This window comes from Camelus ferus, chromosome 9, assembly GCF_009834535.1.
Source record: "Camelus ferus isolate YT-003-E chromosome 9, BCGSAC_Cfer_1.0, whole genome shotgun sequence".
Lineage (NCBI taxonomy): Eukaryota > Metazoa > Chordata > Mammalia > Artiodactyla > Camelidae > Camelus > Camelus ferus.
The window spans coordinates 36,887,141-36,902,656 of NC_045704.1; the positions used below are offsets into that span (position 1 = coordinate 36,887,141).

The 15,516-nt window shown below is 40.7% G+C and overlaps 1 protein-coding gene across 1 annotated transcript; it reads right to left on the bottom strand.

The window, feature by feature from the left end:
* Positions 1 to 600: 600 nt before the first annotated feature.
* CFAP20 (cilia and flagella associated protein 20) lies at positions 601 to 12,502 on the bottom strand. The gene is made up of 6 exons (XM_032486432.1): positions 12,150 to 12,502; positions 3,625 to 3,704; positions 2,788 to 2,899; positions 1,989 to 2,177; positions 1,528 to 1,638; positions 601 to 1,039 (listed from the first exon to the last, which is right to left on the bottom strand). The coding sequence occupies exons 1-6, from the start codon at positions 12,231 to 12,233 to the stop codon at positions 1,034 to 1,036; spliced, it is 582 nt and encodes a 193-aa protein (XP_032342323.1). The 5' UTR covers positions 12,234 to 12,502; the 3' UTR covers positions 601 to 1,033.
* Positions 12,503 to 15,516: the final 3,014 nt, after the last annotated feature.

A 15,516-nucleotide genomic window follows, 5' to 3' on the forward strand; every position in this document is an offset into this window, starting at 1 on the left:
AAAAAAATATTACGTACGGTAGAGTTGTATCACACGTAAGCATTTAACTTTTGTAAATTCTAATATTTGTGCCCACGTCATTCTGCTAACCAAGCACATGCCCCAGAATAAGTACGAGCAGGCAGAGCGGTGTGAGGTTTCAGTTCTGTTCTTTAAACAGTCCAGTGTTTAAAGAAACATTTTTCCTGTAAGTCCCTAAATCCAAGGCAAGTACTTCATCTGGAGTTCAAATAGGGAAATTGTGATCTGTTCCAATGCTAAGCAACACGAGATGTGCCGACTGTTATAAAAGAGCACATAGGTCTCCAACATGACACCTTCCTGAGGTGTGTAAGGACAATCTGGAATACATGCCATTTTGTCTAAAGCTGCACTTGGAGTAAGATGATTCCACTGGTCAGACACTATGCGTGTTTCCTTTTATTTAGTTTATCTTGGAAGTTGATTCCAAATCAGTATGTACAGATCTAACACATTAAGAGCTTACTGCAAGCTGTTTCACAGCATGAATGTATGGGATGTTCTTTGGAAAGAATTCTAATTTCACATCACAAAGAAAGAGAAATGTCACCATTAAAAAAGACACAAACTAAGAACAAATTTACAAACCAAGAATATAACATTTTATTCATTTCTGGATTATGAGTATTACACAGCATATACATATATTTAGGTAATATATAAAACAAAGAACAAACTGTAGGAAGAAATATTGGTCTGAAATCGCCTTATGGGACATCTTTAATTCCGTAAACTCGTGGTAAATGTATCTCCCCACACACTGAGGCAGGCAGCAAGATAAACTCCAACATTCGCGTATCAAAGGACGGCTTATTCCTCACTGTACTTACAATGCAATTAGGGCATTTCAACATGGTCACTGGTGTCCACGACAAGGGACGCCAAGTAGTAGATAAAAGAACCGCAGCACAGTGAACTAATATAAATATTTGTTTTTTGCATTGTCCTCCAGATAGTTTCCTTTTTAAACTAAGAGTCAAGTCCAGGGTCTATCCCTTGAGTTGCAGCCCAGTTATTGCTGGAGAGAAAAAAAAAAAGTCATTAGTCTAAGTTGTTAGAAAATAGATGGTCAGTGCCACTGACCCCCTTCCTCTGGTGAAACCTGAGGGGTCACTGGACTGTAGGGAGATGCATACATGTCACAGTGGGCAGGCACATAAGCACCCACCCTTGTGTCAGAGAGGACGGATCGGCTGACAGTAAGTTGGGGCTAATGTAAGAGGTTCAGATGGAAGGTATTCTTCAAGGAAAGCCTATGAACAGGAAGCAGCAGGATGCCCCCCAGAAGGGTCAGGACCACCTTCTGGAGGTGAGACAGTAGTAACAGAACATTTCACAGGATCATTCCTGAGTCAGTGCTGGTGGTGGAAGAAGACCTAAGATCTTATGATGTGAAGGTACTCCATACTCCACATCAACAGTTGAACTCGTAGAACAGAACACTTTCCAGGGACACAGCTTCTCCAGCTTCACTGTCTAGCCTTCCTCTGAGGAAGGCTGGCTTACCTTTGCCTTGTTCTGAACTGGGAGATACAGTTTGAACTCTGCTGGCAGTTCGTCTTCTGAGTAGAGTCTGTCTGAGAAGTAAACCCGTCGGATGCGACAGTTTGCATGGATCTGTGAATGTAAGACAGTAAGAGGCAAAATATGATTGTCTTTCCTCTTTTCCTGATTCTCCTCGGGCCCTGTCACGGTGCTGTCAAAGCCTCATCTCTTTGCACCTTCTCAGCTTGGCCTAGGGGTAGATTCTCATACGAGGGAGATTTTGCTTGCTATATTCTCCCACTGCATCTGAGCAGATTCCTGAATAGGTCCCGGGCCTCTCTGAGGTCAAAGCCCCCTAGACAGTGACTTGGGAACTTTAGCCAGAAACCCACACTGTTCTGTCACATGGGCCACAAGTCAGTGATAAGCAGAGCATAGCCCCCTCTCCCATTTGGAGCTCCATCTGGGAAAGGAGCCAGTACCTGCACCCTCAGGGTCTCAATGTAATTTGTGCCATACGCCCGCCGAGTAAAGTCCGACAGGTTGAACTGAATCTGGTTCCAGCCGTCATCCAGCCTCATGGGCATGGTACAGATGAAGGGTTTGACTCGGGTGGTGCTCTGGTAGTTACTTGCCCGAAACCGCCGACGCACATTCTTATCATCTAGTACCTATGAGATGCAGAGAAGAATCACAGTAATTCCATCTTGGAAGAAGCAAACAACCTGAAACTCCCACAGCTTGGTTTCCCAAGGCTGAGACTCAAGGGAGAATAAACAGATCAGAGACAGGTCACATTGGATGCAGATGGCCCGGAAGTAGCTAGTTTATCTTGTCTGCCAAGACAACAGCAGCTGCTTATGACATATAACACATCCGTCAGGCCCTCAGACCATAGAATGATTCCATAAACATTCTTCCCTTTGAAAAATGAAGAATGCTAGACTAGAGATGAACAATAGCCCCATATTAGTTACTTTCCAAACAAACACTCCTCTAACCCTCAAGCTTTGAAATCTTATAGCTATTGGTTAGATTTTCTTGTAGCTATTGATTAGATGAGATGCTTACTGCTTCTTTTAAAACTTGGCATTAAATTTTGATTACTAATGCCAAAATTATGTCATAATAATGATGATTACATCAAGTGTACAGCAGAGGCAGGAAAGAATACATACAAAAATTAGTAATACTTTCCTAGGGCCATTTTTTTCCCTATAAATTCACAAGATACCTCTTTGGTACAGCCAAGAGTATGGAGATTCATGTGCGTACGCTTACCTGTACTTCAAAGGTAAAATATTTCTTCAGGTTTTTGATAATCATGACAAGGAAGGGAAGTTTAATTCCCAGTGTTTTCTTTGGGTCTGCAGGACATGTGATATACGTGGTGCTGTAGAAAGAAGAAAAACCAGGAAACACACTACTTGTCTTTTTCTTTGTGGTATGCACAGCAATAATACTCAGTCCAAGAGGATAAACTGGAAGGCAGATCTAAAAGACCCAGATATGTCATCTAATGATCCCTCAACCCTTAAGCTAAGCTAGTGTTTTTAAAATGCTGGACTCTGAAACAAAAGCTTAACATGGCACTAGACATCAACAATAGAACATCTGAAAAACAAAGCCAGACCAGTGGATCTGATGAAGTTCTTCCAGTGAGAGAAGATTCAATTCTGGTCTTTTAGAAACTATCAAATGATAGAAAACCAAAACTAAGACCACCCTGGCACTGAAAACTACACTGGCCACCCACTGGATGGTTACTGCAACACCCCCACCTCCATACTAACACACTTTGGATAAATATTAATAATAATAACTGAGGCTTACACAGTACTTACTATGGATTAGGCAGGTTTTAAGTGTTTTACACACATTCACTTATTTAATCTTCACAATAACTCTATAAGGAAGATGTACCTTTATTATCCCTGTTTTATAGATGAGTAAACTGAAGCCTAGGGGATTAAGTAACTTGCCCAAGGTGAGTGCTAAGTAGCAGAGCTCAAGCCACACCAGGCAGTCTTACTTTGACTCTGCAGTCCATGCTATTCACCTCTAGGACGTATTGCCTCCTGGTATACAATGTCTCTGGGGAACAGAGTGACAATCTACCTGACATTTGTTCCTTCAATCTCTAGTACCAGGGACTGGATGTCATTATCAGTGATTCTTTTGATGTGGCCATTCCGCACCTACAAGGAAGAAAATTAAACTGGTTAGTACTGAAATATTTGGCCATAACTTTGTTATGATTTTGAAGGCTGAATGGGACTATTTATTTATTTATTTTTAAAATTTATCTATTTAATTGAAGTACAGTCAATTACAATGTGTCACTCTCTGGTGTATAGCACAATGTCCCAGTCATGAATATATATACATATATTCATTTTCACATATTTTTCTGAATGGGACTATTTAAAGAAAAGCATAGTAGCTCAAGGCACATAACACAGAAGTTTGGAACATGGTATGTTGAAGCTTGAATATAAGTAAGCCATGCTGTTACCTCTGTATAGAGCCCAATCAACCACCACAGGAATTGCAGGTAACTTGGCAATCTATAAATCAGGACAAATTTCTTACCAAGGAAATGAACTTAATCTAGATTCAGCTAACATTTACCAGGTGTCTACTATGCACTAGGAACTTTCCTAGCAACAACAGTCTCAATCCTAACACTTAACAAAAGTCACAAGATAGTTGGTGTTGTTTCCACTTTACAGATGTGGGCATGGACACTTGGGAAGTGCAAGGACAGATCCTAAGTAAAAGAGGTAGGATTAACAAGCAGGCTTTCCACTGCCCCATACTGCTTCATACACGTCTTTGGTGAGAAAGGTCAAAGGCAGAGTGTCACTGAGAGGGAGGGTGGCAACCAAAAAATGAAAGTATTACACCCCCAGGTTTACTCCTACACTTCATGCTTCCTTATCTTCTTTTCCCTAAGTTTCTAGTTCTTCAAATATGAATTCAAGTCCCATCTGTGCCACACACAGAAGCCTTCTTTAGCATTTTCAGCCCACACTGACCTCTCTTCTCTGATTTGTTTTTCTGGCTCATGTAGCCTAGACTACATAATTTAGCCCTTCATCCTACATTGTTTTATATTGTTTGCTGCATATGTAGGAAGTACATGATGGAGAGCAATCAATATTCAATATGGATTCCTCATCTCAAAAAATATTTAAGAAAGCACAATCTTCAAGCATTACACTCAAGCACCTAATATGGACAGAGCAGAGACATGCAAAGGCACTTCTGAGACAGGGATGGACTGTTGGGGCTGAATGTATTAACATATGAAAAAAAGATCAATCAGCTTTAGAACCAGATGCATCAGAAAGACAAGCATGTGGTCTTTTTCTAGTTATAGCAAAAATGGCTGCCTTGGGCTGTCATATTCAATGATTCATCACTTGGCTTTCCATTAGATTCACATATAAGGAGAGAACAGTGTTGAGTCTGATAGTCATATTGCTCAACATAGATTAGTATTAATATTATGGTATTCTGTCTTTAGATATCAGTCTTGTGAGCTCTGTTACTGTGAATTTGATCCACTCATGGTGTGTTCGGTGTTCCCCAAGTGACATCTGATATCACTGCTCATTTTTTTCTGCAAGATGCAAGTGAGCCTTATCGTCTCAAAAAATAAGCTCAAGGGCACAGATCAAGTGCTAAGCAACATTTGTATGTTCTACAATGCTTAGCACTCTGCTAGGCATAAACTAAGCATTCAAATATTTGCTGACTTCTGGATTTGTCACCCTAAGAGTTGGCACATATGAAGAGATTCAAGGAGGATTTTTTTTTTAAATTCCTGGATAACATATCCACCATGGACTATTATAGGAAGCCAGAGATCCTAGGGTATATCACAAAGCCACTGAGGTTGCCAGCATGAAGAATGCCTTCCCACAAATCATCCTTTGGTACCCACTGTCAGAGACAGAATGCCCCAGATCTCTGCCAATGTAGCATTTCTGGATTCTCAAGTCACAAACATCACATTGATGTGCTTCTCAAACAAAGCTGGCAACATCCAATGCCCTCCTGCTTTGAATTCTGGGCCTCTTTCCAAGGGAGATTAAGAGCACAAAGGCTTGGATCTGTATAGCACATGCCAACACTGCCCACCTCATTTCCCATATAAACGCTCCCAAAGTGACAATATTCCTCCTCTATTTGCTAGCCCACAGCTGCTGTGAAAAGTCAGGCAAACTTGTTGGTGAAGGAGGAATTCATCAAGAAATTTTTTCCAAATAATATGACTCAGCCACATTGATAAGAGCTGGCAGCATTCCAACAAAATGCAAACACTAATTTTATAACATAGCACTAATTATTCTCTATAACTTCATTCTTAAAAAGGCACAGAATGCAACAAACCAAACAGATGATTAAATTAAAAGGATGAAGTAATTAGGGCCCAAGGCAACACACTGCAATTTATCCAACAATGTTGAAAGCATGGCCTCAAATCTTACATCCCCTCAGGTCTCTCAGACCAGAGTGAATGGGAAGCTGCCCTCAGCTCCAGAAAACCCATCCACATTGCACAGGAAGAAGTGTTAGGAAACTTGCCTTCTGCCCATCTCAAAGTTTACAGCAGATGACATCGCTCCAGTAAATTTGACTAGTTAGGTCTTTACAGAAGAAAACAATGCCTTACACTGTACACAGAAGACAACAGACTGAAAGCCAAAACAGAGGCAAACTAACTTTTCAGTTGGATTTTCAGTTAACTTCTAAAGAGAAAAATGTCTTTCACAACACATCAACAACCACACTCAAACTTAATTCTTACCAAATTAATTAACACAGCCCATAAAACAAGAAAACCCAGAGGGGGGAAAAGGCAGCTTTTTTGAAGGGATGTCCATCAGTCCCTTCTTGTCCATCAGTCTTGCTAGAGTTTTAACCTGCCTGGTGGTGAGAACGAGCTAAATAGAACTTTGCCAAGGAGAAAGTTCAGTCCTCAAAGAACAAAACTGCAAGTAGTCTCATATCACATGCTGCCAGTGCTTTAAAATCATATTAAGCTGATTCCTTAGTGAATTATGATTTTTCTTCTTTATTAAGTTCAAAGGGCTGCAAACACAAATTGAATGGAAAAAAAAGAGTGGAGCAGGGGTGAGGGTGAAATTAATCAGCAATATGAGCACTTTGAGGATGGGAGGCCTCCCAAAATCTTTCTCTAGGCTCTAAAACTAAGATCAACGGGGAAAGGGAGGTGGACAAATTGGGGCAAGGCCTCTCACCCCTGCCCCACCTTGGCAATCTGGCTGTCACTGCCTTAAGTTATAAAGGTCTTCCAGGAAGCAACCCCCTCCTCAGCCCAGCTTCTGACAAACACGTATAACAAGATACATGGCCTCAGAAGAAACATCAACTTCCTTTCCTTAGTTCCTTCCAGTTCAGAGGCCAATAGGCAGGCCTGGCTTTGAAATGAAGATAAAATGAACTGGTCAGCATTCATTGCTCATGGTGGAAGTAGGTTGTATTTTACTTCCCTCTCTAAATTATAAAGTGCCAATTGTTCTAGAGTTGTTAATTCTTTTTATTTCACAACACATTCCTGCAGTGTGGCCTATGAGTGTTTTATTCCTCCAAAAAATAAGTCAATCTTGTATTTTTTAATTTCATAAGGTCCTCCTCTTTCTTCTTCTCCCCACTGCCAACTCCAACAATGAGCTGGAGGTTCTTTAGAAGCTTCAGAACCCAGACTACTGGCAATTAACAATCAGAATGGTTCTCAGACTCTGCAGACAGCAAGAAGGGAAACTTCAAGCCCTTCTTACGATCACTCTCCTGGGCTTTCCATGGTTGCTGGGGCAACTAATAAAGAACGCTGGGTTGTGTTTTTTTTTTTTTTTTTTCTTTTTATTCAATGCAAGCCCCAGGGAGGAGGGTCAAGCCAAGGAGGGAAAAATACTACTAGGATAGGGAGGAAGCTGGCCAATGCTCTATATTTCGTTAAGCACTTTAAAAATAACACATGAATTGCATCCATTCCCTACTCCAATCTTTCATTTTTCTGGCCCCACCCACTTATCCTGGCAGACAGTTGAGCCCTCAGCCATCTGGCATGCTAGTCTTAAGGACACATGTTCCAATTTACATTAAGCCATTAGAGCTGTCCACTTCAGCTCTGGGCTAGGGCTGGGCTCTAAGTCAGAGAACAGGCAGAGGGAGACCTCTGTGGGGAGAGCTGGGCATAGCTCTGACTCAAGGCCTGGACCTTGCAGGCTCCAATGGATCAAAGGCTTCTCTCCCTTTGTGACACTTAACAGGGACTATCCTTCAGCAGACAGGCAACTCTGGGCATTTACAAACAGCCCCTTAGTTAAAAGTGAGGACAATTATGTGTATTACTAACTATTCTCTTCCTAACAATGCCTTGAAAGGGCAAGTGTAACTAAAACCCATGCCTTTGCCCAATTGTAGTAAAAGCTATTATTCGGAATAATGAAGAATATCCTCAGATTGACCCAGGGACAATCTGAAGAAAAGTTTTTGTACTTTCATGTCCAAATGCTCTCAATTCTACTACTGGAAATTGTATTAGTTTAACATGTACCAAGATTTGCTAATTAAAAGCTAGGGTGTGGAAACTTTTTTTCTGGAGAGAGATTTTGTTCATTTTTAAAATTATGAACTGGGAATGGGAATCTAATATTTTCAAGCAACAACCACAAAAATTCTGCTTCTAATATTTCATTTGGGAATGCGGGAGGACCAGAAGCAGCTGAGAGAAAGACAAGTTGAGAGGAGAGAAAGATAGACAAGCTTGTATGAATTAACATTCTCATCTAGTAGACTTTCAGGATATTATCAGTAGAGACTGAAAATTGTATGTTTTACACAGGCATAAGTGGGAATAGAACTTCCTGGTATTTTCTTTACAAACCAGAAGTAATGTTTATATTAAACAGTAAGAGTCCTTTAATAATGTATTATTTGCTGGTCCCAGAAGTTAAGGGAATATTAAGAAACCCTTAATTTCTCCTAAGCTCTTGGTCTGAAAAATTACAAAGGTCTCTATCAGGAAGCTTACAGTCCAGTCAGGAATAAAGACCTTGAGAAGCTAATTTCAAGTATGACCAGTATGATGAGAAGGAAGCAGAGGTTCTATAACTGGATTTAAATTAACTTAACCTGAGAAAGTGCCTCTGAGCTGTGACCCAGAGACTAGGGGTGAAAAAGGGGAGGACTGGGTCCCAGCAGAGGGATCCACAAGTAGAAAAGCCTGAAGCTGACAGAAAGCAGACTTCTCTCAGTTCAGGAGAAGGTCACTGCTAAGAGGGAGGCAGGCCTGGAGAACTAGCTAAGAGGCACTAGACCACAGGCTACGTGGCCTTAGAGCCCTGTTGAGGTTTTGGACTGGGAAAGCCATGGTACAATGACTAAATTATTTTAATTTCAGATGTCTGGTTTTACTGTACTTCCTATTCCTACACATCTGATAATCAAGCTTAATTGTAAATTTCTCACTTACTCTTGACCAAATGCCTCAGGTCCCTGCCCTATTTAATAATACTGTATGCCACAACTGTTGCTAAGCATTTTATATACATCTTCATTTAATTTCCATAACCATGAAAAGGAAGTGGCATTATTTCAAAATTAGAAAACTGAGTAGTTAAGTACTTGCCCAAGGTTGCACAGCACAGGACATATGACAGAGCCAGTATGCAAATCCAAGGTGTCTGATCACACTCCAGCACTGGGGTTTCAAGGTAAGATACTATTCTTCCCCTCAAGGAACCTGTAGTCTAGTGGGGGTGTACATTAAATGAGCAGCTGCCATACAGTGTGGTATAAAGCGCCACAGGAGCACAGAGGAGACCTAACTTAAGTTGCCAGTGAAATTATGTTTAAGCTGAGATTAGATGGATGAGATGGGAGGAGGAACGGAGTACTTCAGAGTGTCAGATAAATGCAAGTGTTGCAAATGTAGCCACACTCACAAAACTGCAGTTTGTAAATTCACTGGTATTGTGAATATGGCATTCACTCCTCATATTCATAAGGAGACAGAGTCTAAACAGAAGCCAAATCTAATTTTGCCAAGATTGTTCTTCATAGTAAACAAATTACAGAAATTCTCTCTCCATAAACTCAGGAAGACAAATAGTACAGCTTTGTGAAATCAAAATATGTAATGACTAAAAATAGACACTTATAGCCAATACGTACCTACTAGCAGAGGGCAGGATCATTTCCAGACAAATGTGGACAGTCCTTCCCTCCCTTCATCAAACTCTGCCCTTATTATAAGTTGGCCTTATTCCATGGGAGCAGGAAAAATGTCTTCTCCAACTCTGTATCTCCTCAGATCTACACAATGCCTGTCCCTTAGCTGTTGCTCAATAAATCTGTGATAAGAATTTCAATTCCCAGTGTTTCCCTGACTGAACTGGATTCCCAGCACTTTCTGAAGACTTTATAACATAGTCGAGAAATAGCACATATACACCACAGCCTACGGATCTGGCCCCAAACTATCCCTTTTTTCCTCCCTTTCCTTCTTCTGCCTCAAGGGGGGGAAAATTACATTTTTCAATCTAGTCTAAGAAGAAGAGTAGAAACATGTAATTCATTTTTTTACTACTATAAGAATTTTGCTTAAAATGAGTGTTCTTCTAAAGGTTCTCTTTGCCAAAATGCCTGCTTAATTCACTCCATGTAATTCTGCCAGTCGATCTAGCAATGTTTTCACACGTGTTTATGTCATTAAGTTACCATCCGACCTCTAGTGGTGTTGTTAAGGGACACAGTGCACCATGGTTACTTTGCTTTTATATTCCATGTGTAAACATGTTGACTAGTCAAAAAGCTGCATTTGAAAAATAAAACACATTTCAGAAGATCAAGCCCAGAAAGGATAAAATGGGGCAACTCTAATAAAAGTTTCACTTAATAGAAATGCTGAGGCCTCCCTGCACTAGAATTCATTCTTTCAGTGTTGGTAAATTCACTCACCTGCTCTGAAAACCTCTCCTCCTAGATCAAGTCCATTCTCTATCTCAATTGCCTCATATTGACAGTTTTTTTATAATTCCAAGTTCAACTAGGCACCATCCACTCTCTCCATCCCTTCTGACAGTCCATAACTAAGTCAAGCCACGGCTGAAAAGCCATCATCCTTACAAAGCTCCCAGGTATGCTCATTCCGGGTTCTCTTTGTAGAGGTACAATTTCAGAGTTTACAATGTTTTTTATTCCAATGTGAACAAAACCATGGAACTGAAAAGCTCAGTTATATAGGAAAACAATTAAGGAACTGCTTTCCTATGTAATGAGTAACTCTTGTCATTATCTCTAGCTTGAGGATAGAATCACTGAAAGAAGAGAGCTGGTCAGATTTTTCACATATGCTTAAGGCCAAACTCATTATATTCAGATCTTTCAACTATCTTATAAAAATAACATTGTGTACACACCACCCCAAAGCTGCTCTCAGAATGCAGACTTCCCTAGTGGTGACAGGCAGAAAAGGCCTAATCTCTACATGGCCCAAAACTTTTATCTGTGGATAAGGGAAGATGAAAAAGATGAAATCCAAACTTCTTGGCCTCATTACCAATAAACTGCTTTTTTCAGATTATCCCACATCCACCTCTATAAAAACAGCATTCAACATAACCACCTCTCCGTATTTTCCCAGGAGGAGGGTAGTACTAGGGTTATATCCTAAATCATCTATCTTCCACAGCAGAGTGCCTTATATTAACTTACATTTAAAAAAAAATTCAGATGATTGAATGGGAATTTGCATGAAAAAGGAAATATCAATGTAATAAAATGCAGACCAACTCAGATTGCTAGACACACATGTCCCCTAATCAACATCTCCAAGAAAGTAGGCAAGGTTACCATCTCCTGGAGTCAGTGAAAGTATCATCCAGTGGATGCCTTAATAAAGATGATGAGGTTCGTACGTGGCTTTGAGCTTGTTAACCCAGGCAAGACTATCACCATCTTGCAATTTTCCTGAGGGAGAAGTCAGCCACTGAAGACAGAGTACAGACCCCAAGTCACAGTGAGTGTGGAGATGGTGCCAAAGGTCATCTAATTCTGGCTTCTTTGGGATCAGTGGGAGGAAGGGAGCAAATGAATGAACCCAAACATAACTGAGTTCTGGCTGTGCCTTTATAAGGGGGCCTGGAACAAAGGCTCTGTGTCTAGTGCCCAGTACAGTGCCTGGCACAACGCAGGGTATCAGTAAATATTTGTGAAATCAGTTAACAGCAATCCTTTCATCTGCACGTCCCCAAAGCAACCTCACGTGAAGGTGCGCTTTTCATGCTATGAGACGGGCACTATCAACCCCACCATTTGGATGGGAAAACCGAGGCCAAGTAACCTAACGGCCCAGGTCAAGTATGCGCCGAGGGACCACAGTTCTAACCACACCACGGCCGCAGGACATTTGAACCCCAGCCACGCCCACCCTACACGCACCCCAGCTGCTTACACCTGACGCCCCCATCTAGCGCCTCAGTCACGACAGGCTGGGGACGGCACAGCAGCGACCGCCTGGCCTCCCCCAGAGCCCCAACTCGACACAACTACCCGCCACTCCGGGCCCAGCCCCCGAACCCCACCCGCCGCCGCCCCCAGCCACTGACCTTTTTGTCCCAGATCTGCAGGGGCTTGCTGCCTATGCTGTAGAGGATGGAGAGGAAGCCGCTTTGGAACGTGTTTTTGAACATCTTGCCGCCGGCCTTCTCCTCAGCCGCGCCGGAGCCAACCTAGATTTGGGCACCAAGTGGCGAAGGCAAAACAGGGGGCTGGCTCTGGTCCGAAAAAGGGACGCTGAGTTCCCGAACTCTGTATCAGCAGCCACCGACAGCCGAAATTGAAAGGGAGACGCCACGTCTGTGAGCTTCAGGTCCCAGAAGAACTAACCCACCTCAGCATAGAAACCACAGCAACCGCCAACCGCGGCGCTCTCCCCTCCTTAAATGGTGGCGGCGAGCCGCCCGCCGCTTGAGATGGATCCCTCCGCCCACTTGAGCCCGCCCCCCCTAGAGCGCAGGACCCAATCCCGCCACAGGGATCACAGACTTCCTGTTCCTTCCGCTCTTAATCCCCGCCGTAGTCCCGCCTCCTCATGGAAAGAACTAGGTAGCAAAGGAACTATTTTCCCATCGTAATCTCTGAGCGCTGCTTTTAGAAAGCGGAAGGAGACAGAGGATTATAGAACGTCTTATTAGTACCTGCGTGGTGTCATGGGAACCTGGAGGGTGGGGTCAAAGGGCGTGAAAACCGGGCCCCATCCCCTACGGAGCTAGGAGGAGTTACAAGAGTGAAAGAAACGTGCGGAAAGGGACGGAAGGTGGCTTGGATAAGCAAGTGCTTATCTGGTGTCCTGCGAATAATAAATAAATGCTTTTTGGACAGTACAGGATAAGGTTAAAGCAGCTAACCAGTACTGCACACTAACTGTGCCCTGAACACTAAATTTGCATCATTGATTCAATTATTAACAGAATCGCTATGAATGCACCTTATTTGCATCATTTTTCATCATTGTTTTAATTATTAATAGGATTGCTGTGACTGCACCACATAGCTTAATTTGTGGAATGCAGTCAAAGCAATAGTTTGAGGAAAATTTCTCGCCTTAAATACATTAGAAAACAAGAAAGCCTAAACATTATGATAAGAGAAATTAATACAATTAAAATACGGTTGGGTTGGTTGACTCAACAGCTTTTTTTTTTTTTAATCAATTAATTCCTAGAACATTTTCTAAAAGACACAAAATGAACTACGATATTTCAGGTGTGGAAGAAATACCTAATGCTGGAAAAGTCATGGAGAAATAAAAAGATCAGTGCTTAAGCCAGGGGTTGTGGGTGAGGAAAGATGAATAGCTAGAGCACAGAGGATTTGGGGGCAGTGAAAATATTCTGAATGGTAACATAATGATGGATACATGTCACTATACAGTTGTCCAAACCCATAGAATGTATAACACAAAAGTGAACTCCAAAGTAGACTATGGACTTCGGGTGATTATGATGTGTCAATACAGGTGCATTAATTGTTAACAAAGGTACCGCTCTTGTAGGGGATGTTGATAATAAGGGAGGCCATGCATGTGTGGAGCCAGGGGATATATGGGCAATCTGTGTACCTTCCCCTCAATTTTTCTGTGAACCTAAAACTGCTCCAAAAAATAAGTTCTTAAAAAGAAAAAAATCCTTAGAAATATCTTCTAGACCTTCAGGTAGATAAGGATTTCTTAAATAGGACACCAAGTGTACTAATATAAAAGAAACTATTGAAAAATTGAACTTCACTGTAATTTTTAAAGTCTGTTAATTAAAAGACAACATTAGGAAAGTGAAAAGGCATACATACCACAATCTGGGAGAAGGTATATGCAATACATATATCAGACAAAAAATCTTTTATCCAGAATATATAAAAAAAAAACTCCCACAAATTAATAAGAAAAAGAAAACCTAATTTTGAAAAATTGATCAAAGTCTTGGAGAGGTACTGTACAAAAGAAAATATCCAAATGATCAACAAGCTTAGGGAAAGATGCTCACCATATCTGGTCATCAGGAAAATGCAAATTTAAATCATGAAACATTACTACATACCAACCAGAATGGCTAAAATTAAATGGACTGACAATAATACCAAGTGATGGGAAGAATATGGAGCAGCTGGAACACTCATAACTTTTTTTTTTCTTTTTACAGTGTTTTTTTTTTAAATTGAAGTATAGTTGCTGTACAATATTATACATTACAAGTATACAATATAGTGATTCACAATTTTTAAAGGTTACATTCCAGTTATAGTTATTATAAAATCCTAGCTGTATTCCCCAGGTTGTACAATATACCCTTTTAGCTTATTTTATACCTAATAGTTTACACCTCTTATACCCCTACCCCTATGTTTCTCCTCCCCTCTGCCCGCTGGTAACCACTAGTTTGTTCTCTATATCTGTAAGCCTGCTTCTTTTTTGTTTTATTCACTAATTTGTTATGTTTTTTAGATTCCACACATAAGTGATATCATGTAGATTTTTCTTTCTCTGTCTGACATTTCACTTAGCATAATGCTTTCCACAGCCATCCATATTGCTGCAAATGGCAACATTTCCTTCTTTTGTATGGCTGAGTAGTATTCCACTGTATGTATATAATTATATCTTCTTTTTCCATTCATCTGTTAATGAATGGATAGGTTGCTTAGATTGCTTTCGTATTTGGCAATTGTAAATAATGCTGCTATGAACATTGGGGTGTGTATATATTATGAATTAGTGCTTTTTTTTTTTTTTGGATATATACCAAGGAGTGGAATTGCTGGATTATATGGTAGCTATATTTTTAGTTTTTTGAGAAACCTCTATACTGTTTTCCACACTACCTGCATCAATTTACATTCCCACCAGCAGTATACAAGAGTTCCCTTTTCTTTGCATCCTCTTTTGTTATTTGTGTGGAACTTCATAGCTTCTTCATGGAAGTTTAAATTGGTATAGCCACTTTTGAAAATTGTTTGACCATGTCTAATATATATATACATTCTGTGACTGAGAAATTTTAATGCTGGGTACCAAACAGAAATGCTTGATAAAAGACATGTACAGGAATGTGCTTAGCAACATCATTTATAATAACTCTAAACTAGAAACAACTGAAATGTCCATCAGCAGTAGATGGATGAGTTGTGATATATTTATTCAGTGAAATACTATGGAACAGTGAAAATAATGAACCAACGCTCCACTCAATAACATGGATAATATGTCTCACAGAAATAATGTTGAACAAAAAATGTCAGACAAAATAAACCAGACTGTGTGATTTCACTTACTGAATATTAAAAAAAAAAAAAGTTAAACTAATCTATAGTAATGAATCTTGCTATGGTCTCTAACTAGTATATGAACTAGTTCCTCTGTTCTCCATGGTCCCCGCTCCCAGACTCCAGGTCAGTCATCCCATAGCATTCTCTGCTCCT

What these genes read in the sequence shown, in the direction of transcription:
- CFAP20 (XM_032486432.1), bottom strand. Translation starts at nt 12,233, where the DNA reads ATGTTCAAAAACACGTTCCAAAGCGGCTTCCTCTCCATCCTCTACAGC. An exon ending in TGCAGATCTGGGACAAAAAG is followed by an intron (nt 3,705 to 12,149) that starts GTCAGTGGCTGG and finishes TCTTCCTTGTAG; the next exon opens with GTGCGGAATGGCCACATCAA. An exon ending in TTGAGACCCTGAGGGTGCAG is followed by an intron (nt 1,639 to 1,988) that starts GTACTGGCTCCT and finishes TTACATTCACAG; the next exon opens with ATCCATGCAAACTGTCGCAT.